The sequence below is a fragment of the Solea solea genome, chromosome 3 (genome assembly GCF_958295425.1).
Source record: "Solea solea chromosome 3, fSolSol10.1, whole genome shotgun sequence".
NCBI lineage: Eukaryota > Metazoa > Chordata > Actinopteri > Pleuronectiformes > Soleidae > Solea > Solea solea.
This window is the reverse complement of record NC_081136.1, coordinates 6,547,944-6,575,664: the sequence shown is the minus strand read 5'-3', so window position 1 is coordinate 6,575,664 and position 27,721 is coordinate 6,547,944. Positions and strand designations below refer to the sequence as shown.

At 40.6% G+C, this 27,721-nt stretch overlaps 1 protein-coding gene across 2 annotated transcripts in view; it reads left to right on the top strand.

Moving 5' to 3' along the window:
• The window catches only part of lrch4 (leucine-rich repeats and calponin homology (CH) domain containing 4), a 49,478-nt gene extending 27,572 nt beyond the window's left edge, over positions 1–21,906 (top strand). The window contains exons 2-18 of one of the 2 annotated variants that reach the window (XM_058625079.1): positions 168–312; positions 1,580–1,709; positions 3,380–3,485; positions 4,565–4,811; positions 5,351–5,447; positions 7,459–7,570; positions 7,669–7,763; positions 7,859–7,911; positions 10,560–10,718; positions 10,828–10,896; positions 11,039–11,093; positions 11,181–11,244; positions 12,272–12,373; positions 12,478–12,575; positions 13,134–13,271; positions 14,621–14,698; positions 21,686–21,906. In XM_058625079.1, coding sequence (XP_058481062.1) covers positions 168–312; positions 1,580–1,709; positions 3,380–3,485; positions 4,565–4,811; positions 5,351–5,447; positions 7,459–7,570; positions 7,669–7,763; positions 7,859–7,911; positions 10,560–10,718; positions 10,828–10,896; positions 11,039–11,093; positions 11,181–11,244; positions 12,272–12,373; positions 12,478–12,575; positions 13,134–13,271; positions 14,621–14,698; positions 21,686–21,811 — 1,874 coding nt within the window. In that variant the 3' untranslated portion in view covers positions 21,812–21,906. Of the gene's footprint in view, positions 1–167; positions 313–1,579; positions 1,710–3,379; positions 3,486–4,564; positions 4,812–5,350; positions 5,448–7,458; positions 7,571–7,668; positions 7,764–7,858; positions 7,912–10,559; positions 10,719–10,827; positions 10,897–11,038; positions 11,094–11,180; positions 11,245–12,271; positions 12,374–12,477; positions 12,576–13,133; positions 13,272–14,620; positions 14,699–15,020; positions 16,178–21,685 lie in introns of those variants that run through there. The other variant, XM_058625078.1, reaches the window with a different exon arrangement.
• The last annotated feature ends 5,815 nt before the right edge of the window (positions 21,907–27,721 follow it).

Below are 27,721 nucleotides of genomic sequence, written 5' to 3'. Positions count from 1 at the left end.
AAATATCATATTGTGACTTCAATATTGTGATAATGTCGTGTCATGGTGTCTCTGGTGATTCCCACCCCTAGTATCATCCCTGGTTTTAATGACATTAAATCGGATTAAAAGTCTTGTGTGTCTTTAAAATCACATATTCAATTTTGGTCATTGTGCGTTTCTTTCAGATCTGTCTAAGAATCGCCTTTGTGAGCTGCCAGAGGATCTTTGTCAGTTCATCTCTCTGGAGACACTGAGCCTTTACCACAATGGGATGCGTTCACTGTCGTCCAGCTTGGGCAACCTCCAGGCCCTGACCTACCTCAACCTCAGGTAAGTCCCGATGCTAAGCTAATCTGCGCATTGTACAGCACCTTCAAATTGCGGTAAATCAATGTTAGTTTTGAGTCTACTAAGAACAATGTAATGCCTTTGATATAAAAGCTCAGGTAAAGTAGTCGCACCCTTAATGGTCTCACTGCATATAGTGGTATTTAGATCTTGTGTTGCCTGGCAACAATAATTCATTAGCACAGCAACTCTGTGCTACAAAAATAGACCACAAATGGGTTGGAGTAAGACTGGAAACAAAGAGCCGTCCACAAAAAAGTTTCACAAGTGAATTCTACTGCTCAAAAAAAACGGATTGTTCAGCAGTTTGTGAGGTTAAAAATGTTTTTTCTGCTGCTGTTTATACACAAACATTCCGTCAGTCACAATCAAGGATTTCCAGCAGCTTTCAAACCTCAGCTGTGTTTTTTAAGTATTCATTTGCCAAATGATATTAAACAAATATTCAAATGTGTGGGAATCTTTAATCTAATGTCTGTGTGAGGATATTTTCAGGCCGTATCTCAAGAGTGTTTTGAGGAAATCCTTTGAAAATTTGGCTCAAAGGTTTGTTTGCACTCAAGGATGAGCTGTCTAGATTTCGGTAGCAAAATGTCAAGGTTACAGTGGCCTGACAAAACATGTTTTTGGCCTCTTGGACATTAAATCCCGTTTAAGTCGACATGGAAATGTGTAGACGGAAACAGTTGTATGTATATGCTCCATTTTATTTCATTTATTTTAAGTTAAGGCATTCCTAAGTGCTGAAATCTTAGGTTTCATAGGCTTGTTGTTAAGTACGGCAGGTGAAAGTGTGAGTGTGAAATGAAACTGAATAAATCCTGAATGGTAAAGCTTCACTTGGAGTCACCACAAAGGCAGACGTCAGCACTCGGCAGCCGTCTCGGAGTTTGCTTCTTTGGAACCTGGCTCTTGTTTGGAAACTAAATTTGAACTTCATAAAAATCCTGCCCAAACCTTCCCTACATCAACAACGCTGACACTCCACTGTGCTCGACAGTATAATTTCACTGTTGCTAGGATACCAGGAGAAAAAAAAGAAAAAACCCTACAGGTGGCTCGTCGTGCATGTGCCAAATGTAGGCTGTTGGGCCAATTTACTTCACATGTAGAGCAGAAATTAAACTGTAATTTATGGGGATTTTTTATGCCTTTAAATAGGAGTGTGTCAGTGAATACACCTTTGTAATACTGAAGGGTGATCTCACTCTGTGTGTGTGTGTGTGTGTGTGTGCGCTTTCCTCCACAGTCGTAATCTTCTGTCAAGTTTACCCCCGTCAGTGTTTCAGCTTCCTCTCCTGCGAGTTCTCATCGTCAGCAACAACAAGCTGTCTTCGCTGCCCGCCTCCATATACTCCCTCACACACCTCCGACAGCTGGTACGGCAAACACACTCTCACACACTCGCACACACACACTGCTGTCTCTCCTCAACAGTATATCCCTGTGCTCTACCTCACTGTCTCTCAGCAACAGTAGATCACTATGGTGATAGAGGGGAAAGAAAAGTCACATTCCACCAGTGAAGTTTTTTTTCCCAGTAAAGTCAGTGTCGGAGAGTCTAATGCTGTTCACTTATCATTTTCAAACCTCAATTTAACGTAGGATTTAGGGCTGCAACTAACCATTATTTTCACAGTCGATTAATCCGTTGATTAATATCGTTTTGGTCCATAAAATGTCAGAAAATGTTGATCAGTGGTTCTCAAACCCGGAAAGGATGATGTTCTCAAATGTCTCGTCTTGTTGACTTGTCCGAAAATTAGAAATGATTCAGTTGTGATTGATTTCTTTGTTATATGGAGCAAAGAAACCAGAAAATATTCACATTTAAGACGCTGAACAACAATAAAAACTTGCTTTAATTCCTTATAAACACAGACTGATTAATCGACTATCTAAATAGTTGACGATTCATTTAGTTATCGATTATTGATCGATTAATCAAGTAATTGTTTCAGCCCTATACTGATTTTTACTCTTAAGATTTCCGATTTTCTGGTTTCTTAGTTCCGTATAATGTAGAAATGACTAAAACTGAATAAAACAAAACACAAACCACAAATTATTCAGGAAAACATCATTTCCAGGTTTGGGAAACACGATCAACATTTTCTAGACGTTTTAATTTAAGAAAATAATCAGCAGATTAATCAATGATGAAAATAATTGGTTAGTGGCAGCCCTGATTCTAACATTCCGACACTGTGTTGAATCTAAAACACAATGAATATTTAACCAAAGTTATCAAATTGCATTCACAATATCTGTCAGAAAAATCCATATTTCTTCTAAATCATTCAGCCTTGCACCTCATTTTTCACTCTGTTTGCATATATGCACATTAATCTGAAGTGTATTCATTTCTATGGCAATTGCCATGATTGCCAACATGTTGTGGATGAAACTCTGCAGTGTTTTTTTTCCCTCCATAATTTGCGTACGTTAAAATAGTTTCACTTTTGTATTTGGAGGAAAACCAAAGTAGTTTAGGAACTATTTGTAGAGTTTAGTCTGTAAGAAATAGTAACATCTAATGAGAGTTGATATTGTCATTGCACCGAGGACGACTTCAGGGAACTACGGTGGCCTTCACATACCAGAAAGTCGTTCACACCTGAGGCTAACTTTTTACAAAGTAAGCTTCCTACTTCAAGTGCAAAATGCACATCCTGGGATGCCTTGCCGTTTGTTGAACACTAGGAGGCAGAGCCTTAAAATAATTAAAAAAAAAAACACGAAATGAATGCAGGCGAATAACAAAATCAATCGTATTGTGATTACTTTGACATATATTGCTGTTGCTATACAGGGAATGACTCATCAATTAGTCTGTTGACAACATTAAAACATTTTATTCCACTTTGTCATATCACTGTTGTGTGTTTCAGTTTGGATTTCGCACCGTTGGATATTGTGATTTTGATTATTTTTGCTAGATGTAATAAAGTAGGTCAGCGCTCTCAGATTAGTGCTCCTGCTTCACTGTGTTTTTACTCTCTCTCACACACTCTCTCTCTCTCTGTATGTGTCTTACTCTCTCTGACAGGACGTGAGCTGCAACGAGCTGCAGTGTTTGCCTGCAGAGCTCGGTCAGCTTGAGTGTCTGAGGGACTTGAACCTGAGGAGGAACCAGCTCACCGCTCTGCCTGAAGGTATGTCGTGTGTGATGAACCCAGGGGAACTCTAGCCCGGTCCATCTCCTCTCATCGACTGGTGTCAGTGGATCTGCTGTTACTCTAAACACCGCTCTTGTGTGCACACACTAGCCCCCTCAGCTTAGATGTTACTGTGTAATTTTTGTGAGCTATCGATTGCTTACAAGTACAAGTATTGAGCTGCTCCTGACTTAACTTAATGGATCTCACCCCATTAGAGGCTCATTCTCTGAAGCATTAGGAGGAAATGGAAATGAAATAACGAGTGGGTGGCAGAGAAATACTGGAGCCACATTCACAGGCTTTAAAACGCTCAAACTGAGCAACGCTCTTGTGAGTGTGACATTTATATAATGTCATATGTTCTGAAATGTCTTTTTTTCCCCCCCGTCCACGTAGAGGAGCAAAGAAGCCAGAACATATTCACATAATTAAAGGTCCATTCATTCATTCATTCATTCATTCATTCTTACTAGAAATTATGTTGTTCGTCTTTGTTAGTGTTTTAAGCCTCTGCTTCAAAATGACAAAACAATACAGTTTTTGCACTACTTATGGCTAGTACATTTCATTTCTACTATTAAATTAAGGCTGAAGGATACAAAAAAAACAAGACAATCTATTTGTTATTTGCCAGTATATACAGTTTATTTTCAAGCCAAGATTCAGTTCAGAATTCACTGTATACATTTTAGAATCATCACACGATGTGCAACGATAGTGTAATGCAAGAATAAGAACTTAAAGATTTACAACATGTACTGTACATATTAGAAGAATAAATAAAAAGAACAGTGCAATTGTAGCTTTTGTGCCCACAATTTGTGGGCTGCGGTTCAAAAAATCTGCTTGTTCAGTAGAACCACTTTTTGTCCCCGCCCGCCCCTGCGCAGCTGTTGTATACACACAAACGCTCCCTTAGTCAGGTCTCTTTGTTTTCGCCTGACGGAGCCAAATAATGTTACATTGTTCCCATTCATGAAGACCAAGCAGAGGCTAATTAAAAGTGTAACTTAACCAAGGACTCTGTTACACACTGGACCTTGAAAACAACGTCCCTTTGTGTCCCCGTGCAGAAATATCCGAGCTCCCCCTCGTCCGGCTCGATGTGTCCTGCAACCGCATCTCTCACGTGCCCCTGTGCTACCGCCACCTGCGGCACCTCCAGAACATCCTGCTGGACAACAACCCGCTGCAAATGCCGCCGGCGCAGATCTGCTCCAAGGGCAAATACCACATCTTCAAGTACCTCAACATGGAGGCGTGCAAGAGGAGTCAGGAGGAGCTGGAGCGACACCTGAGACCCACAGGATTTAACAGCTGGTGAGGAAGCACGCACAGTCTTACTCCCTCTGCAATAGTTCGATAAGTTTACGTGTTGTATATCTATGTTTTAAGCTGTTGTTACTCATCCAGACTGCATTCAGGAAATTTGGAGCCGCGTGGTGCAGGAACAGCAGCTTAAATGCTTCATGTTAACTACGAGGAAGCAGAGTTTATTGACGTGAACTGAGCTGTTTTCATGAAACAGACGGAACCAAGGACAGAGATAAGAGAATATTTGACAGAAGAGCTTTTGAGGCTGATAGGAGGCGCACAAACATGAGTCACAACCCTTTAGAATAATGGTCTCCCTTTACTCGTGTGTGTGTGTGTGTGTGTGTGTTTAAGTCATTACCGCCGGTAAAAGAGGTTATGTTTTTGTTCATATTTGTCTGTCACTGAGCAGGTTAGTTCAAACTAAACCACAGATTTTTAGGAAGTGATCCGTGGAGGTAGGTTATGTTCCCTGTAGACAAATTTGTATGTGATAAATGACAATAAGCTGAGTGTTTTCTTCTTCTTTCTTTTTGTCCCTGCAGTTTGTCAGACCACGAGCTGTTCGCGGGTCAGTTTGGAGGACTGGACTCTGGATTCAACAGTGTGGACAGTGGCAGCAAAAGATGGTCTGGGAACGAGGTAAAACCCACACACATTGAAATCCATTTCTTTTTACAATCAACTGACCCTTGGTAAAATGCTGTGGGGAATAATACTTAACTCCTTATATGGACATCCTGGCGGTGTGTGTTTACAAAATGCCGTTTTTTGGTCTTATGTGTTGTCAAGTTATGTCAAAGTTATGATTCATTTTATGTAAAAAAAAAAAAAACAGGAGCACCAGTAATTGTGCAGAAGTCAAAATAGTCAATTTTCTTTTAGTTTTGTTCATAAAAATGAGCCAAGCAATGTATTTTTCCCAATTTCACAAAAGTTTGAGTACTTTTTCCTTAGGTGTGTTTATAAAGGATATGAGACACTCTTGTATATAAGGAGGAAAAGCCTAAATGCTCTGTGTTTTGCAGCCTTATTGTAACCATAATTCACATTTCATATAGAAATTAGGTTCTGACCAGGTTACTGGTCCTAACAAGGCTAGTGTTTGTACCAAAAATGGTCTTAAAGAGAAAATAAAAACACATTTACACACACATATGTCCAATTGTTCAAACTAAGTTAGCCATTTTATGTTGTTGGAAGACATAAAGTTAGACTAATAGCAGTTGATAATGTCATATAGTATTGCTACATTGTGTTTTCTATATCTGTAACACAATAAATATTGTACTGAAGCTTAACTTTACAAGTTCACTAGAACACGAATCAAATCAAAAATGTATGTCAGAAAAATCCCAAATAGATGATTTAACCAAATAGTTGGGCCCTAATTCAAACCAATTATTGAATTTCTTTGGAACGCATTACCTAACTAAAACACAGAAATATAAGCCTGATCTCATCATACAAAGAAGGAAAAACCACGTGTGAAAATGACATGATTCCGCCGCCGTGGCTGCTGCTGCTGCTGCTGCTGCTGCTGCTGCTGCTGCTGCTGCTGCTGGTTGAAACTGCAACTCACTGCTGCTGCTCGTTGTGCGGAACATAAATAAATACTGTGCAAATGTAACCACAGCAACGTAGCAACAGTGTCAGAAGTGTACACAGAATAATGTGAGACATTTCACAGCGTCTCAGAGCAGCGGGAGGGAGACTGCGTGCACTGTAAGGTGCTAACCTGACACACCAGATGGTCTGAACCATCTGTGAAAGGCTCTGGTGTGTGGGGAAAAATGGCATTTGCTTTCAGAAGATATTTGGCAGGTGAATGGATGAACCATTTGTCAATTATTATCTTTCTCTGCCCAAGGCCTCTTCGCCATCCTCTGCTCCCAAAGTGACGCTACTTTGCTACTTTGAATTGGAGATGCAGAACCAAAAGATAATACATTTTAACCCTTCAACACCAAGTGTTAAAGGGAACATTCCAATGGTTTCTGAAAGCTCAGAAGTTGCAAGTCAAAGCCAACATGTGGTTATTACAGTAATATCACTTGCGCTGTTGCAGGAAGCCCGCGAATCAGAGTCTTTGTCACCAGAGAGGAGAGCGTTGGAAAAAACGCCTGCACATAATTTCCATTTTTTTGGCCTGTTTTTGGACACTGAGACAAAGACTCAAACATATGTTACTTTAAATATGGGTTATACTGTTCAAATTTCAAATTTAACATGCAAAATCTGGTGTCTGTGTACAACTACAGTGTTTTTTCTCAAACAAAAGCTTGTTAAAAATTGTTAATACACTGTTTTAACATGCAGTAAATTGTAAATTGCCAGATATTGAAAGTTATTCTGGGAAAATGGGCAATTTCTAGTCCTTTTTATGGTTAAAATAAGCAAAAAAGTCCAGACGGACAGTTTGAGGCTTAGGTGTAAAGGTGTAAGAGTTGTACCTTTGGAAAAGCAAGGTTTTAACCTTCATAAAATTTGAGAAAAATTAAATTTTTGGTATTTTATTGTGTTTTTCAGGGTTTTTTTTAGTTGAAAAAGCATTAGAAAGTACGAAAATGTAGCCTACCTTTAACAAACCAACAGGAACATTCAGAGTTGAATGAATCTGTGACAGACTGTGTGTATATTTGTGTGCGTCCAGTCAGCAGACGACTTCTCGGAGCGTTCCCTCCGCATGGCCGAGGTCAGCAGAGACCAGAGGAACCTGGAGGAGGAGGAAGAGGAGGACGCATCTCCGCTGCAAGCGGGTAAAGGTAAGAGCGAGAGGCTTAAGAATCAGTGTTTCTGGATGATGTTATGGTCTCCATTTACCTGAGACTCTGTAACTCTAACCCTCCTCCCGTGTTGACAGTGGACGGAGAGGCTGAGCAGGTGGACTTCATTGACAGCAGTGTGATGGAGGAAGAGGAGGAGGAGATTAGGACGGATCCACCCACACCTCCTCTGGTACCTGTCACTCACAGACTCATCAGTTGTTGTGTCATACCTTTATTCTCTTTTTGCTCAGAACAGGGAGCTTATGGATTGTTATTTTTTTCCAGGCTCAGAAGGAGAGATCGTCTACGTCCCAAACGCAAGACTCAACAACCTGCAGGTAAAACGTGCTCTAATGTAAAAAAGAGACAGAATAAAATAATATATATATATCTCTGTCACCTGGTAACGAGTTTCTCAGTGGCTTTTTTGTGGAAAGTTTCAATATTTTTCAAAGTGTCAGCAGGCTTTAGTTTGAAGGGAGGCTGTTAAAGTTAGATAAAATTAGTCCAGATTTTTGGCATTCTGCCTTTATTTTGATGGCCACAGAGCAGGAGGGACAGGAAATGGGGATGAGAGAGTAGGAGACAGTTAACGGGTCTGGTCAGCTGGGAGTTTGACCTGTCTGACCTGCTGCCCCGTGTGGACGCGATGCTCCGGATATCGTTCCTCAAAAACCACAGACAAAAGTGTCACTGAAGAGAAACTTTTATTTTTTCATCTTTGAGTGTTGCATTACTGCCACTTAGGGTTGAATCATTTTGTCTAATAGATACATCAGTTTGATTTGTTTTAGATTTGGCTGCTTTCATGAAATGTTGAAAAATGTTGATCAGTGTTTCCCAAACCTTAAAATAACGAGGTTTTCAAATCATTGTTGTGTCCACGAACCAGAATTGTTCACTTTAAATGATGTCTTTGTTCTACGGAAACCAGAGAATATTCACATTTAAGAAGCTGAAAAATCAGAAAACTTGTATTTAAAAAAAACAACAAAAAAAACCAACAACACTCAAATCGATTATGAGCAAATTAGTCGACAACTATAGACAAATCTAGTAATCGTTACAGTGCTTATTCAGGGTGTGAGATATAAAAATGTTAAGATGTTAACCAGTTTATCCATACTCAAACCATGTGCTGAATTGTGTACAACTAATTTAATGTATTTCAATGATGATTTTACATTATTTTAATGTCAAAGAATTAGAAAATCTTTATCAGAAAAACATTTTCAGTTGAAATATTTAGTTTTTATGTGTTATTTTACAGTATATATCCTTAATGCAGCCTTTAAAACTATCGTGTTTTTGTTCACATTATTTTACATGAAATCTGAGTTTAATCAGTATTGAACAATGTGGCTGATTCAACCTGCTTGTTCTGTTTTTCCTGAATGGAAACTGTGTACTTAGTCACTCTGAGTGACAGAGACAGACATGGCTTTATCACCTTTTTTTTTTCTCCTCTGCTTCCGTCTTTGTTTCACAAGGTCACTTCACAGGGTTTTTAAAGAGCTGGGAAAAGTCAATAACACTGCTGTTCCCATTGCATACAGTGTGTTTCCTCCCCTTCACCGTTCACTGCCCGGCCCCTCGAACCTTATGAATGTGGACATTGTTATCTTGAAACACTCACAGTGCTGACACACCGCCTCACCCACGCTCCACTAAATACTTAAATCTCTGTAAGAAGGTGTATGTCATCTAAACTCCCTTATTTCCCCCCCTCCCCCCGTTAAATTTATTTAAGCTCAGGGGTCACGGCTCGTATCATGCTGCTCTACTGTTCCACGACTAAGATAAGGGCATTCTTCAGGGTGAATCCCATGAGTCCTGTTGGCTACATATTAAAATGTGGCCCAGGACTATTGTTCGCAGCCTCTGGAGCAACAAACCGCCTCGTCGTCCTGGATCTTTGGGGCTTTATTAACCTGTACTCCAAATGACTGTCATTATTTAGCACTCAAGCCCTCATTAAGGCTCATCCACTGTTGATGACTGAGGTTTGGTAAATGGGTTTAATCTGTGTCCGCTTTATAAACAGCACTTGGGACAAACGGATGTTCTGACAAAACCACTTCCAGCTCTTCCTGTGCGACGTCTGAAAATAGAGCACGGAGACTTAAAATAGAAAGTCAACACTGTTTGTAAATATTGAATATTTTAAAAAAATATATTCTTTTCATTTTGCACTTAAACAGTTTATAGTACAAACTAAGTTCAGTCTGACTTGTGTTGAATAACTTTTCCTACAATCTGTAATCTGGTCGTGTATTTTGTTGTTAAAAGTATTTGGGTCAGTTTTAAACAAATTTGTATATTAAGATCAATCCACATCATGGATGTTGGTTGTTATATGTATACATACATGTATCAAAGTCCAGATGTAGGACTCATTACTGTTTTTAGGAATGACCAGAACAACATTACGTCACCTAATTTAGCTTAGCATAGCATAACATAGCACAGCATAGCTACATTTAGTGTAATGTAACTGGACATGTTGTAGCGAAACATGAAGTAGTGGAACTTGGCATAGCTAAAAACGGTATAGCGAAGCATGTAGCAACACACTACATAACATAACGTAGCATAACATGAAGAAGGGAAACACGAAATAGCGAAACACAACACTTAAATTAAATTTAATTTAATTAAATCAAAAATATTTTATTTGTTTGGTATCTACAGGTAGGTAAAAAAAAGAAAATAGGAACTAATAAATGAAAACTCTATGTTACACATGAACATTTCCCCTACATATATGATCCTTTGCAATAAAAACATCCATATAAACATAATAAACTACATCCATTCTATAAACATTCAACACATCCTCATCCATAAACCTCTTAGGGACATATTTTGGACATGTTTGAAACTGCAGTTCCAAAATATTCCACATATATTCCTCAGATATTTTTCAGTGATGTGCAAACTGTGAAACGTTATTTCAAATGTAGAACTCTCTGTGTCTCCTCTCCAGGTCCAGCCTGCATGTGGAGATGGCCCCACCATCTTCGACGCCCTCATCTCCTCTGTCCCCCTCCAGTCCCACGCTGGAGGAGCGGCGGAGGCCGGGAACCCTGCAGATCTGGCAGGAGAGGGAGCGTCTGCAGCAGCAGCAGCAGAGAGAGAAGGCCAGGTCGACACTTTACTCTCGATTCATAACAGACATCACATGGACACTCCCCTCTGCCTCTGTCTTATCTAATAATGCGCTTTTCATGTCAAAAAAACTCTTAATTTTGCAGTTTGCTGAAGTCATCAACCAAAACAGGAAGTCACATGTCCGCGGCACCACAGACCGGAAGTAGCTCGGCGTAAGTATGAGCAGAGGACAAACACACAGAGGAGAGAGACCGTCTCTGTTACAGCTCCTCAGTTTTTGTTTATTCAAATCAAGAGAAACTTGAGGTTGGGTTGGACGTGTTTGAATGAAACTTGGTGTGTGTCTCCCCCTAGTGGTGCGTCTCCAGAGAACAGCAGCTCCAACTCCAGCCTGAGGCAGAGATGTGCAGTGAGTTTCGTCCTCCAGTGTCGTCACAGTTGTTTTTACTGTCGTTCTGTTGCTGTTGTTTTACATGTCTTTTCTTGTTTTTATCAGAGCGCAGAGCAGATGAGCACAGCGTGTCCTTTAGTGCTTCTTCAACGCTCCAGCAGTAGAACAGGTACAACACACGCACACACCAACCACAGCTGCATTAAAGTGTTAGTTCGGGTTTTTAAGTGTGGTTATATGAGGTGCTTACATTTGGATACGAAACAGCAGCGTGTAGGGTTAATCCAATAAAGTTGATGGCAGTTTAATCTCAACAATATGTTTTCTACTCTATCTGACCATTAGACAGCTTTTTACAAAGAGGAAACTAAAGTTTGTTTCATGGTTTGAACTGCTCACTCTTCTGCACCAAAGTCCATAGAGATTTAGGTGATTTTTAGCTCATGGGGACACAAGAATTGTCGGTTTACTGCTGCCTAGTTTGGGGCAGTTTGTCACGTGGGTAAAGCAACTTGAAGGAATTCAAACACCCAAATCTCAGAATTACACATTTTAAATAACGTTGTGGAGGCAGCAGTGGATCAACAACTCCTGTGAGGTGTGAGGTACAATCGCTGATTTTCTCTATGGACTTTGGTGCACGGAGTGAGTAGTTTTCAACCGGCGAAAACTGACATTTCTTGTTTTGGAAAAGCTGTGTCATAGAGAGATAAAGGTTTTATGAGGTTCTTTTTGTTAAGTGGTTTTTCCACTGTGTCTATACCTTGGAAAGTCACACTTAAAAAAAACCTGAACTGAACTGTCATTGATTTACACAGAGGTCACTAAAAGGCATATTGTGGTCTATGTTTGGATCAATGCTTCTCTTTTACCCAGCACACATTTTCTAGCCTTTACAGCACTGGTTTTAATTGTCCAGAAAACTGAGAACAAAGACTATACTTCATCATTTTACTTGTTTAGTTCCACTTTGCTAATCACATGTGTTATTTCTGATGAGCAATCACATCAGGGTGAGTGAGTGGGAGATGAAAGGAGGAAGAAAAAGTCTGAATAACCAGAGTAACCTCACATGCTGTGGTCTGAAAAGAGGAAATAATTCACAAAAATATGATTTTGTTTAATATGAGCATCACTGTTTTCTGATTTGTCCTGAGCGAGTGCATCTAACTTTCACCTGAAAATGTCCATCACAGACGTCCCGTCCTCTCCCAAGACGTCCCCTCCACCCGGTCAGGCCCAGAAACCCAACAGCTTCCTGTTCCGCACGTCGTCGCGCAGCAGCGTCAAACCCACAGGTACAAACCAACACGACTCTCGCGCACACACACACACTCTTCACATCCGTGTTCTCACTTTCAGGAAGGCTTCAGCTCTGTTTTTACTGCTTCCTGCTTTTCAGGCGCCATTTTTACTCTGGGTGAGTCTGGCAGGTGTGACTCTCGCACGACGCTGCGCTCTCCGAAAGAGGAGAGGCCAGACATCACACAACTACGCAAGGTATCACACGCTTAATTCAATTGTGAATTAAATAAGAAAAGATATAAGATTGTCCTTTTATTATTACCACAACGGGGAAAATGTATCAAAAGTAAAGGTAAAAATTAATAATCGTGCATTTTAATATTAAACATAAAGTCAATAAAAATTGTGAGTTACAAGTATATACATATTTTAGAGGAGACATGAGATTTATGATAGTATTGCAGTGATTTTATAACACAAATCTGTTCAAAAGACCTTACATTTTTGGTCATTTGAAACATTTGAAAGTGAAATGCAAAACAAATCATGAGGTCTGGATGGCTGGAAAGATGCTGGCGCCCCCGTGTGGCACTTAAGAATAGATCCCAAGCCTCTAGTTAGTATCACACTATTTGTCTGAGGTATAAACGTTGACCTCAAATGGTTCTGATCCAACAAACTAATCAATGAATCGATGGGAAAAAATCAACAGATTCATCTCTATCAGCTCTGATGTTATTCTGTGCTGTTCGTGGACGTTATAGCAGGACAGAGGACGTACATGTTTGACTCTTTTTGTGTCTCCCTCCTCAGACGCTGGAGTCCCGGCTGAAGATCACTCTACCTGAGGAGCTGGGCGAGGCTTTGTCCAACGGCACCGTCCTCTGTCAGCTGGTGAATCAGATCCGACCGCGTGCCGTATCAATCATCCACATTCCCTCTCCGGCAGTGGTGAGTGTCACTGACATGACGGCCGAGTCCTGTCGTCCCGTTTCCTCTCTGCGAGTGATGTTCCGCGGGTTCATCGGAGTGATTGTCCTGCTGTCGTTTGCTATTTTTTGACTAAATAGTCACTGGATTATTTAAGAAAGCTTAAGAAAGCATAACGTCAATTATATTGCAATTTCAGTCAAAATAATCACAATATTAGATATTTATTCAAAATTGTCGATTTACATGTTTTAAAACTACAATTCTGATAAAAGCACAGTTAAAAATGTCAGATAGTTTAACTTCAATCCTGGAGCAAAACTTAATGTTTAGGAAACCTGGAGTTTTAAACCTGGTTTTAAACATCTTCACAGACAGAAAACAACAACAAACACTTGTTTATACGTGTGTTTACACCGTGTTTAAACATTCTATCAAATCTCTGCGATATAGATATTGAATTCACCATGTAGTGTATATTGTTATAACCTTATCGCTCAGAACTACCTGACTGTGAGTGGGTTATTAGTGGGGTTTTTTGATCAGTGGAAACAAGGTTTTTCAGGGTTCAACTCTAGGGCTCTTAGTCCTGACTGAGGGCATTGAGATTCAGCCACAGTCTTCTTCTTTTTTTCAGTCTCCATTGATCTCATTCAAGTCACCTCATGGTTTGACTTCTTTAAACCCACAGACGCAGTGAACAAGACACCGACTTTGTCTCAGAAACAGGCTGAGGTTATTGATTTTTGCATCAACCTGAGTTTAACAGCAGGTCAGGAGAGAGGATGAGGGTGATTATTAAACATTTCAGAATCAGTGTCTGTGCTTTGATGCTGATTTACTAAAGTTCGCCCGGTCGTCGTCGTCGTCGTCTTCTTCTCTTCCAATAGGTTCCAGCAGGAACTGTGCACTAAGAGATGCAATGCCCACCTTCACAGTTCACAGTTCCCAATCCCATTTTTCAAACCACAATTTAAATCTCTTAAACACAGATTGAAATAATCCTCATTCTCTTCCCATTCCAGATGCCAATCTGCAGTTTCCTCTTCTAAAAAAATTAGAAGAAGATGAAATGTCATGTTCTTTATGGGAAACACATGAAATCTACCACATTGGCACACACCATCTGAGTGTCTTCTCAACGTTTTCCCTATGCTGCGTGCTTAACGGCTCATTGAAGCTGATAAAAACTAACTTTCTATGAACCGAAGTTTGATATTAAATGACAACATGTTCGATAGCAGGCGATACAGAGGAAGTTTGACGCCCTGTCCTCAAACTGTCCCTTGGGTTTGACATTCAAACCTTTGCCCCGTCCCGATTACCTCAAAGCAGGCGTTGACGTTACACACAACTCTTTTGTTTTTCAGCCAAAACTGAGTTCAGCAAAGTGTCGACTCAACGTGGAAAACTTCATCGCCGCTTGTCGCAAGCTGGGCGTCCCTGAGGTAAATCCAACTTTATTTTTTTTCCCCCTCTTTTATTGCTTCAAGTGGTCGTGACGCCCACTGCGATGTTTTATATTTTATTTATTTTTTTTGTGAAAGAAAAGTTGAAAGCAGCAGAGTTTTCCGTGTGCTTTTGAGCTCAGGTGTTTGGCTACATTGTTCCCGTCAGGGTCGGACTGATAAGCGGTTCAGATTACAGTCCAACCCTCACTCTGCTTTGTGTAACTCTACACTCTTGTGTTGTCGCTCTCTTGTCTCCTCAGTTCTAACAACATGTTATTTTCCCTCCTGTGTGTGTCTGTGTGTGTGTGTGTGTGTCCAGATGGACATGTGTGTGTGCTCTGATGTGCTTCTGTGTAAGCTGCCCGCTGTGCTGCGCTGTGTGACGGCCCTGTCGGCCGCCGCCGCCTCCACCGCCGAGGTGGGTGAGATGGCGGAGGACGGCGGCTCCGTTTGCCGCCCCTCACCTTCATCGTCCTCCTCTTCGCCCTCGTCCTCGCTGCTGTCCTCAGATTTCCTGTTCTTCTACTGTGCGGCCATGGCCCTGCTCTACGTCCTCTACTGCTACCTGCTCACCTAGAGGACAAACACACTCACTCACACACAAACACACGGAAACTTATACTCACAATACTCTGGAGTGTGTGTGAGTGTGTGTGTGTGTGTGCACACTTTTGAGCACATGTCTAATATTTAAATAAGACTTAAGAGTGAGTCTTATGTCTCTGTTGGTTTGTCGCTGTGTCTCAATCCAGAGGCCGCCTCCGTTTGCGCGTCGTGTGCGAAATACAACTCTCTGCTCTACATCTACAACTCTTTGCCCTCCTGTCGACCGCCGAAGCACGTTTCACTCAAAATAAATAAAAAGTGGATGTTCAACAAGAACTAGCCACCAGGGGGCAGTGCAGTTGGGGAAAATGACCCTGCTTTTCACTTAAAGTCCTATAATTAAACACTTTCCTGAGAAGTTAATGGTGTCAATCGCTAGTTTCAGGTCTTCTTCAATAGCACGTGATGTTAATTTTTTCTAAGTTATGTTTATGTTTAAGAGGAAAATAGCACATATGAATGAATGATTGACAGCTGATATCGTCCAATAGGAGCCAGGTTACATCCCCTTCATGTTTACAGTCAGTGGTTTTAAGACCATTTAGTTGTGTTTTCAAACGTGTCTTGTTCGATGTTCACTTGATTTGGAGCCTGACGTATTTTTGTCGGACGCCATTTTCTCCCTTTCAAAAACGTTTGCTTGCCTCCTGCAGTGAATCCAGGGTTTTCTACCTCTTTGATTCGTACAGATCATGAATGTCAACGGAATGTTACAAGTTTGACAAAAGGTCAAATTTTAAAGCATGAAAGGTCGTCTTTATTGGAGCCTCGGACATCGACGGAGGCGGAGCTTGTTTTGAGACACGGCTTGTGCCGACACTCCACAGCAGCACTGGTTGGATGTCTCATATATATATATATATATATATATACATATATATATATATATATACATATATATATACATATATATATATACATATATATACACACATATATGTATATGTATATATATATATACATATATATATACATATATACATATATATGTGTGAAGAGCCATATAGAGCATGCAGCCAAGCACCTTTAACAGTAAACACTATACACAACTCTTGTGTCAACATTTAGAGCAGTAGAAAACACTAGAGTGATGAGAGCAGGTGAACAGTGAAGATGCCTTAGCCTAGTTTAGCCTTTCGCTCAGTAAAGCTGTAACTCTGAAGCAGAGTTACAGCTTCGAGGCAGAAACCATCTCTCTGGTTGGGGCATGAGTGGGCGGAGCTAAGGAAACACACCCTAAGTTGGAAAACCTTTTTACACTTGTGTGTCTCAGCAGATTTACTGCAAAATATAAGCGATGGAAGAAGGATCTGGGACAAATGTCTTCCCAGAGGACTTGTACATGCCAGTGTTTCATAAGAGAAAATGACATGTGGGGCTGCAACTCCAACTATTTATTTTCTTATCCTTATTAATCTCTTCGTTGATTGGTCCATAAAACATATTTCCCAAATCTCAAAAATGACGTCCCAAAAAGTCTTGTCCAGGAGGAAGTAGGAAACGCAAACGTAGTCTCAGGCGAGAAGTTGTTGCCCACTGTTAGTCGATAACAACGCGCTACTGAGGAGCGACATGTCTGTGGATAAAAAATGAACCAGTGTTTGTGTACGTAAAACAGATGTGACAAAAGTGTTTACGGTCAAAGTAGCAGTGTTTTTGTGGAGTCTTGAAATTCCAAACTCGAGGTACGTGAGGTTGCACCAAGTTCAGGGGTGTTCTACAAATGAAATGCACCAATATTTACATTTAAACGTCACTATTTACACACACTGGACCTTCTTCTTCTTCTTTGCTGTCGTAAAACACCATAGAAGAAGAAGACGAGAGGTCCAGTGTGTAGTAAATAGTGACATCTAATGGTGAAGTTGCAGATTGCAACAAACGTAGAACTCACTATGGTGTCGTCAGTTAGTTTGCATGTAGATATGGACGTATAAGAGTTGGCCGTTTATGTTTAAAGATCCATTTTCCGTCCGTCCGTCCCAAACGTTGTCTCCGTCACTACCCTACATGCCTCCGTGCATCTCGTGCAGTGGTATGGATGCATCCTCTAGAGGGCAGTGCCGAGTACAAAGTTCATCATGCATCAAAGAAACATAGCGACTGTTAAAAAGGGGGTTCTTTTTATTGTGCTTGAGTGAAACGCAAGTGGATTTCTTGACTGACTGGACAATTGACTCTATACTGCCCCCACAGTTTCCTGTGGTATTGGTATCGTAAGATCGAAGTGAAGATGTGTTATCTTCCATTTCTGACAATAAATCCTCCCAAATGTTACCAACTGGACCTTTTAAAGAATCTGAAACCACAAAACTTTGTTCTATTGAAAGAAAGTTATTTTTCCCCCTCTTCTCGAAACAGTTGGTGATTAATTTCTTGGTTGTTTGTTAATCGATTAATTGTTGCAGCCCTTGTAAACATGCAGTTTGTTAGAGAAACGCGGCTTTGACTCTCGGAGCAGATTCAATCAGATTACACGTACCAGAGTAATGGTCGGGCGCCGGGTTTGTGGCAGCGTCATTAAACAAACACAAAACACTCGAATCAGTGTTTGGAGCAGAATTAACAAACAGTGATTGATCTGACGTCCCGTCTTAACCTTGTTTTCCTACTGTGAATCACAACACTGCTGTGTAGACGAACCACGTGCACCCAGTCTTCCTTTAGCTCCGCCCACTACGCTACAGACAAACCAGTGAGATCCCTTTGTGCCTCCAGAGCTTCTCTCTGAGAGGTCGTGTTCCAGCTGAGTGAGAAGCAGGTGACCTCGCCTGAGACTGAATGTGATGATTTTTTTTTTTTTAAACTTAAACAAAAGCAGGCGGAGTTATGATATGGATCCTGGTCGTTTAAAGATCTTATTTGTCACACACTCACGGTGAGATAAATGACACGGTGCCTCTTTATTGAACGGGGACTGACCACTTTATATGGACACTGTTGTGTCCCTCTGTCTGCAATTTTTAATGTGAGCAACAGGGGGCAGTGTCGCTTCATAAAAAAACCCACACCCACACTGTGTCCAAAGTAGACGGTACAAACCCTTCTAATGTGTGTGTGCATGCATGAATGTGTGAGTGTGAGTCATGTTTGTATAAATGTAAACAGGTTATTAAATTATTGCTTTTTTTTATTTATTTTTTTTTTGTCTGTTTCCGGGTTAGAGTTATCTCTTAAAAGCGTCAATAAACCAACGATTTCACACAAGCACTCACACGTAGATCAATTAGAAGTAATCAATATTCAATTATTCAGGGTTAAAAAAAAAAACATCAGTCCTTAGAGAGTTTTGGATTGGTAAATAGCTGATTCGTGTCTGGTTTGTCCGGTCACGGCAGGTCAATGTAGTGCAATTAAAAACAGATTATTATCCTGCTCATTTCAGCGAATTGTTAAGCGTATAAATGAAATCAAAAGCAATAAATTGAAACATTTAAATGCAGAAATATTAAAAATAGTAGTTTTCTGCATCAGTGGTTTACAAATGATATTAATAAACACTGTATTTCTATTAATCCCCGAGCGTGAGGCTGAAATGTCTTAAAATATGGAGTCCCAGAGCAAATTACAACTTAAATAAATAGCGTTCCTTTTTTTTGAAAATGGGGGCATAACATCAATAATTACAAGAACACACATATGATTTACAGTAATGCTGGATTCGGATGAGATTCGGCAGCGTTCAGTGTGTGAACGCTGCGTTAGGTCGTTATTTATTTCACATTTAAGCTTATGAAAAAAGAAATATACTTTTCTAACTTGATTTACATCGGTCTTTTTTTATCCACCGTCCAGTTCACGTCTCTGCTGTCCACTGTAAAAACCTCCCGTCCCATGTTTGAGTCTTTTTTTATTAGTCTGCTGTTTGAGATGAAATTTATACTGTTTCAAGTCAAATGTATATTTTATAAACTGTCAAAGCAGCACACAGTAAATCCATTCACTGGCTTAGACCAAGCTATATATCTTGAATATGTAAGCGGAACAGAAATACTGTTGTGTTTTATATTTATATGATACTCTTGTATAATTAAGAATCCAGTTGGTTTTTTTGAGTTTATAAAAATATATATATGTAAAGTTTTTTTTTCCTTCTTCTTCCTGCTGTAAAGAATTTATTAAAACTGCAATTTTGACCATTTGCTGTTTGTCTGCTTGCTTGCTCTCCTGCTTTTGCTCAGTCAGCCAAGAACTGGAGAAGTGATCAGGGTATCTGCAGCTGCCATTTACAGTAAAATACAAACAAAAATATCTAAATGTGGCCATATTCTGTATTATTTTGGTCTTGTTGATTCCTTATTGTTGTTACTCATTACTCGCTTCAACTGTTAAGGTCCTACGACTCGAATTTGAGTCCTTTGTTTTGTCGTGTGACGCCTCCAAATTAAATTTAGCTAGCTAGCCTCGTCAAGCTAGTTAGCAAGCATGGCGTTTTTGTTGCCTAATTTTTGATAATTAAACTGGCAAAACAATGCCCTTTTGAGTTTTTATGACAAAAGTTTGTGTCAAGCTCAAATTTACTTATTACTAATCATAATAAGTGTTAAAATTGCATTACTATTGTTATGGCAAAAAAAGGCTAAAGGTAGCACAAACGTGTCTGGAGCGAGGGAGAAAAACAAATCTGCCTTTCTAAAGAGACTTCAGTCAAATGTTGTGCTGCGGATTATTTGGATGAAAGTGTGTTTTGTACCGTGATAAAATACTGTTAGTAAGAAACCACTGTTGTGGTGTGTGTTTATCCCCACATAAGTCACAAAGGGGCCAATTCTGCATTCTTCAAAAATAAACTCGAAAAAGCCTCGGAGAGATCTGTGCTTTGTTAAAAAGAAAAAAAAACTTGTTTTTCCAAACTAGTACAAGTTTTTATAAAATGGAATGACAAGGTTGCAAATATTCGACCTCCACAGTTTGTTGATGCAGAAAAACACAGAATAATGCCACATTTATTATTTAAAAAAAGCTAATAATCAGTGTGATTCATGTGCGTGTGGTGAATGCGAGCAGCTGTGCAGATATCCTGATGTGAAATCCACTGTGTCCTGTGCTTTAACCTCGTCAAAAAGCTCCCGTGTGCTCTCCAAGCAGGAGGTTTACCGTCATAACCTGCAGCCTGGTCCGTGTCTGAGCAGGTGAGTGTGTTTCATTCACAATCAAGGAGAAGGACGAGTCAGTCTCAAGGTTTGTACGATGTCATCGACTGTACCAGCTGCAGGCGACTCAACACACAACGCCTTCACCTCTCTGCGGCTGTGGATGATCACTGATGAGTTTGATCAGGTGATCACTTCAGAATCAGCAGCATTGATTACAGTGATTTAATCAGAGACTTTACGAGAAAATGTCAGTTTTTGTAGCCGAGTGACTTCCTCCTCTGGGTGTTAGAGGTCTACGGGGACGATCTAGTGGGTCACGTCTGACCAACAGTGGAAAGGGGCTGAAATATTCGACTCTACTCTATTCTACTAATCGTACCACTATTTTGATAGCATTTCACTTAAGTACTCGTAAAAGTACTGGTATAAAAATGTACTCAAGCTACTTTTTTTTACTTTAACTTGAGTAAATTTACCTAGTTACCTTTTGTCGTGCAAAAACGACAAGGGGACACAAATCAGACATGAATTGTTAACAAAAAAGTGCTAACAAAATAAAATCTCTAAATATAAGATGTATCAGTTAAAATGGGTCAAAGGTCACGAATGCTTTAACTTTCTCACTCAGGGACCTTAATTAACGCCAATTCACCTGTCCTCGTCATTCACCTGTCCGTCCTCATTATCCACCTGTCCACATCATTCACCTGTTTGTCCTCATCGTTCACCTGTCCTCACCATTAATTCACCTGTCCTCATTATCGTACAGTACTTCCAAAAAAACTTTCTAAACTTAAGTAAAAGTAAAATCACAAATTTTGGAAATGACTTTAAAAAGTACAAGTACACAAAAAACCTACTCGAATACGCTAACGTGAGTAAATGTAATTCATGACTTTCCACCTCTGTATATGACGCACAACCAGTGAAGCAGACTTCAGTGCAGACAGCACGCACAACAAACTCTTCTACACTCATTTCAAAAGCTACCAGGATTTATTAATAAAGCTTTTTTTTAAAGAAAGCAACCGCGGTTGAAGTATAGTGTATCATTAAATAACAATGAGAAGCACAAGGGTACAAAAAATTATTTGTAAATAAGATAAAAAAAATGAATAAGAAACCAGATGAAATTCGACACCTGTTACTGGGTCAGAAATGTTATGACAATAAGAACGCTGAGGTTTATTATTAAAGCTGCACATTTATGGACCCTCTTGTGAGTCTGTAATAAAGAGTGCCTTTTATACATCTGCTCACTGTGTCCTCCGTCTCCTTCCAGGACTCCATGTGTCCCCCTCAGCTCATAGTGGAGGACGAGGGTCTGAGTCGTCTGTCTCAGACCGTCCAGGTGCTGGTGGAAGTGGCCGACGGCCTCCAGAGGAAACAGTCTTCTGGCTCGATATAGTAGATCCAACAATGAGGAACCAGAGTTTTTTTTTAAATGTGCTTCATGTTTGATTCATTCCACTGTCCAAAATATCAAGAATTATAATCGTCGCTTCTTTCTTTGGGTTTTTGGTGGAGTGATTCACTGCTGATAAGCGCTGACTGTACACGTTGTTTCCTGTGCAGTTTGAATTTGAAATTTGAAATATCATGAATATTTTTATTTGTGACATCATGATTTTTTATTTTACCTGAGTTGGAAGTTATACTTGAACATTGGGCTAAAGCACTTAGTTACAGGACATTTTCTGGTCCTTTTATGTTCAAATTAAGTCCAGACGTACAGTTTGGACATTGGATAAGGTGTTAAAGGGTACAGATATGTGAATTTTGTATTACATTACAACATTGATATCTCCTACAAACTGAGAATTTTTAATGGAAACCATATTTTTATGGACTTAATAGATTATTTGGCCTTTTTCCTATCAGTTAAATGAGTACATTTCAATGTCTGGATCCTGTTTACTCTTGTTGTCGTGGTGCAGCCTCAGTGGCATTATATTCCCTCCCCTCCTGACCTGTGGAGGTCAGTTATCTCTCACTCATCCATCATCTGCTTTTGTCTCTGATTGACTCGCGTCTCAAGTCTTTTTGCTCACTTACACCAGTGGAGTTTCTCTCTTTTTCAGGGTCTTCATTTGTTCCGATAGATTCTCCTCTCTTTCCGTCAGCCTCAGAGAGTCTCTGTTTTCCAGGAACACAGATTATTACCAGGGATTATTTACCCCAGGTATAAAAATTCCTGGAAATGTTGGTGGATGAGGGGCTGAAGACAACGTCTCTGCTCTTTATGTTGGACTTTATATCCTTTATATCAAGAGGCAACACTCACATTGTCCTACATGTTGATGTAAACATTAAGAAACATAAGGTGGAATTTAATGATTACGGAGTCTAATCCAGAGTTTCCCAGTGAGGCTGCACCAGTGCATATTTCAGCTTCTTCTCCCGAGTATCTTCGCATAATTCTGAAAAACCCATTTCCGCCTTAATGGTGGTCGTTTGTGCTCCCCAGAGAACGACTCCTTTCATCCCTAATAGTGACATTACAGGCAGGGTATCTGTCTGAGAAGATTGGAAATGACTGAGTGAGGAACACAGCTCAGAGAAGGAAATGACACGACAAACACAAAGCTGCCAAAAAGTTGTCGCAATGAAAATGTAGAGAGAGTTGTGAAGAGGCAGACAAAAAGAGTGGAGAAACATCTGGATACCATTTTCTTTTTATCTCAAAGTGTGACTCAAATGTGTGAAATAATGACTTACTGTCTCAGAATGATGATGATAATAATAAAAAACGAACCTTAAAAATGAAGACTTTTACATGATACATTATTTTTCCTCTTCTTATTTTAAATTTTTAAACAAAACTTGTGCGTATATAACTTGGCGAATATGTACTCCAGTCGTACTTCGCAAGTATTGAGTATTGAGAAAGGACCAATAACTAAAACTGTGTTTTTCATTTCCCTGTGTGGTGACCTGCCCCGCCCTTAAAATCCTCACCTGTGTTTAATGAATTAATTAGCTGCACAGCTGTTGCTTCCTATTGTGAACTCACAGATTTGTGACTGTGTAGACGTTTAAATGTGCCTGTCCTCACCTTCCACACTCTACCTTTTCCAGGTAAAGTCTAAGTTTTGCTTGCAGACGTCTCCAGGATGTTACACTTGTGGTGCTTTTAATAGAAATGTGTAAACTAAGGTGATGATAACATTTCCTGGTTATAAATGTGGTTAGGTTTAGGTAAAAAAGGGCTTCTGTTTATGAGAAAATTGTGGATTTTCCCCATGCAAAAAAACAAATTATACATTTTTAGGGTCCGAGCGCACAATAATTTATTAATTTTATTAATATAAAATAAGTCACCCTGAACAGCATGTTTATTGTACATGCACTAAAATTGGTAGATATGTGTAGAAGGTCGGGATGAAGAAAAAAATACATTATGACTATGATCCAAACCAAACAGCAAGGCCGCCATCTTGGATTGAATGTTCAGTTTTTGGCCATTTTGGAGATTTTGCACCAATGGTAGTTGAATTATATATAAATTATAACTATTTCTATAGTTTTTCTTACGTGTGGAGTTATCTTCCTTCTTCTTCTTCTGTAATTCGGATGCGCCGTGTCCTTAAAGTGTCACTTTAATGACGAAAGAGTGTAATTCCGTAGGTGACCAGCAGGGACTGCCGCAGCAGTTCGGAGGCCAGACGTCTCAGCATCTGGCCGATTGGTCTTTTATTGGCGGCAAATCCATCACGGCGCACAGATGCCCCATATTACGGCCATTTTGTGCCACGGGATGCTAAAAAAAACTCCTGCTTACTTCACGTGTGATTGGGGCGAAAATAAAGAGGGTTATTAAATTCAGACCCTCCAACGCTGAGCCGCGTGGAATAAAGCCTGAGACGAGGGCCTCCATCTGTGTGTCTGTGTTTACTGTAGATTTGTGTTCATCACTCAAACACACTCTCGGCTAAGAGGAGCGGAGCTGCCGTCCCGTTATTAATCAGCTCTGGCTTTAATCACGAGTCAATTAGCAGAGCGGCCTCTTTGACGTTCATTTTAATTGCTCTATCGCGCTCCATCATGGAGGACCTTCTGCCGCCGCCGCCGCCGCCTCGTCGCTTCACTCCCCCGATAAAGACGCGCGCTTAATGACTTCTCACACTTACAAATGTCAGCGGGACGATTCCGCTCACGTCCGAGCGCGCGTGGCCCTGTGAGGCCCAACGCGAGGCTGCCGAGGCTGGGACTGAAGCGGCAGCCTGACATTTATGGGACGTAATTGGAGATGGGTATGATCGCCCACGCCCATGACGTGGATGGATATGAGCCTGCAGCAGATCTGCTGCTGCTGCTGCTGCTGCTGCTGAGGTGACCGCTGAAAGGGGCGTCGTTTTTCACTCTGGTCCGCCGTGACCCGGTGAGACGCCGTCGACCGGACCTCAGGCTGCGGTCACATCTGTCGCCTGCAGCTGGAAGCAGCGCTGACGATGAACTCACTTAACTGTGCAGGTGATGGAGAAGGAGAATGATGTTAGGAAAGTTCACACAGAGGTCAAACGCTGGACGACATGCACTTCTGTTCACTATGTCAGGAGAAGCATTTAATGTCACGCCTAAAGTTTTAATAATTTTGCTAGGTCTTTAGGCTCGCGATCGCCGCCTTTCTGCAAGTGCTGTCGCTAAATACACCAGATTCCTGTTAAATATTGAGATTTTAGAAATGTCCTTGTTAAATGTTGGAGATTAACTTCTTTTAAACTCATCTACAGTTTGGCATTATTCGCTTCGATTCCTGTGTCGGACGTCGCACTCGTGACTCTTCCAGTGACGAAACTCTCCGACTAATCAGTTAGCGGCGGGTGTGCTGACGTCACATTTTAGTATCGGCTCAGTTCGCTAATGGAAAAGCAAAAAGTTTGAGTCGTGCTAAAACTGTATAGTGAAAAAAAAATCATCTAATAATCATAATAATACATTTAATTTCAAGCTACGTTGAAGACACCAGTCACCTTACAGAATTAGCACTTAAAACAAAGTCAAAAAAACAGGTCATTAATGGAAAAATAATAAAATAAAATAGGTCCTCATTATTTTTCTGGTTGAGATAATTAATCCCTTGTGTGTTTATCGGAATGTTCAGTCAGAAAGTAATCCATCAACAATTTTAGATAATGAATCAAATGAACAGATCCTGATTTTGAATCTAATACTTTGAAGCCTCGAGAGTTCGCTATTTGGTCGGCAACATTTAGATTTCCAGTGGCTGCTTAAGGACATTTGACAGGGATTACTTCTGGATTAATCTGGACTTTGTTGTTAAAGAAAACCATGCGTGTCATGAAATAAAGGGCAGCGGAGGTCGAGTGGGTCAGTGACTAATCGTTCAGGTCGGTGGTTTAATCCCAGGTCAGCGTGTCCTTGGGCATGACACTGAACTCCAAATCCCCCCCTCCATCACTGTGCCGTCAATCTGTGAGATGAATGCATAGTGTGTCTGTGTGTGTGTGTGTGAGTGTGGACGACTGTGACTCATGTTAAATGCTTTGAGTGGACATTAAGTGGACGCAGGATAAAACATGAGAGGACACAGGAACTGAGGGGAAATTCAACACAACACAACCGTGTCATCGCACAATAAGCAGCAAAGCTTGTAGAAGGTCCAGTCTGTAACATGTAGGTGGCAGAAATGGAATGTACTAGCCGTTAAGATGTTTACATTAGTGTGGAATTGTTTGGTTTTTGTAGCCTTGGTGAAAACTGGTGGACGCCACCGTAGTTCCCTGATGTGCTTGGGAACGAGAGAGGTTAGTGGGGCTATGACATCATCTTAAAGTGTGACATTTTGAGATTTTCGCTCTGAGATAACCTGCGTTTTTAAGGGCTCTCGGAACATTAAAAGACTTTTCGGATTCTCCTTTACTCCCTTTGTCTCCAACCTGCTGTTAATCAGTGGACAGAAGACCGAGGCTCCACTGGCTGAGACTGAAGCTAATTAAACAACCGATTCCCGACTCGAATGTCCACGGATGACTTTCACCGACTCGTCCTCGTGTCACGCGTTGATAATTTTCAACATTTTCAACTCAATGACGCTGAAACACAACGACACTCATTTCCCTGCAGTGAACAAACAGGACATGACACGTCGTTAAAGGTGCATTCGTCAACGTGTCGCTGCTACCTGTTAAACCCCTCACTTCCTGTGTATCTGCTGCTCCCCCCCCCCCTCCGGCGTTTCATATTTATAGCTCTGCTGGCAATCAGACGTGTCTGCCTACTTGGCAGCGTCCACTGATGGCACAAGCACGGCAATCAGTTGTCATTCAGAGGCGAGCGAGCACTCACCTGTTCAATATTGATAAAAAGCCTTTTGAAAGCTGCACAGACTTTCCTCCAGCCCACCGTTCAATCAGCCACACGCGGTAATCACCGCCGCTGCCACGTCACGGTCCGCTCTCTCTGCAGCTGGATTTAAGACGGAAACCGGTTCAACCGCTGGTTTATATATTCTTTTGTGAAAAATGAAGAGCTTGTCATTGCTGACATGGATCATTGTAATGGAGAACCTGTCAGTTGAAGCGCTATATATATATATAAATTTACTGTTTGCCTGACCTTTATGTGGCCTTTCATACTTCTGCGCTCGCCTGCATAGGTTCATACACAGGACAGCATCTCTGTCTCATATCAGAACTGGTTTGAACCAGCTCTACTCCACTTTGCTCCCTCTCTTCAAGGACAGATAATAATTCTCCCACAGTTCTCTGCAGGCTTTGTTTTCCTCCATGCGCTTTTGTCACTCACTCTTTCAAAAGAATCAACTCAGGAAAGACAATTTCCATATTTTCCATCATTTACTAAATTGATGTCACGTTGAATTTAGTAGAAGCTAATTTTTCCTTTCAAATAGAGTACAGTATCGCCTCCTGGTGGCTATTAACCTTTTATCATGATGTACAGTAAATCAAGCTCTTTTAACTTTAGTGAAATTTTATCAGTGACAGGAGACTTTTGACCAATCGCAGGGCAGCTCAGAGGGAGACGGCGCCTCCTATTGGCTGCTCTACAGTACTAAGCACATACACGGAAAAGTTAATGGAAAGGACACTATTGTAACCTTGGCAACAACAACTCACACTGTAAAGAGATGGATAATGTACATAAAAAATATCCATTGATATGGGCGGAGCTACAGAAGATACAGATGTGTATCTGTACACATTTTCTGAAAGCTTACAGGCTAATGTTGCTACTGTTACAAAAACATTAGTTATGTATGTTATTTAAAAAGTTACTAAAACCACGACTGTCAGAATTTTGGGGTCATGACTTTGACGAGAGGGCTGACAGTAGG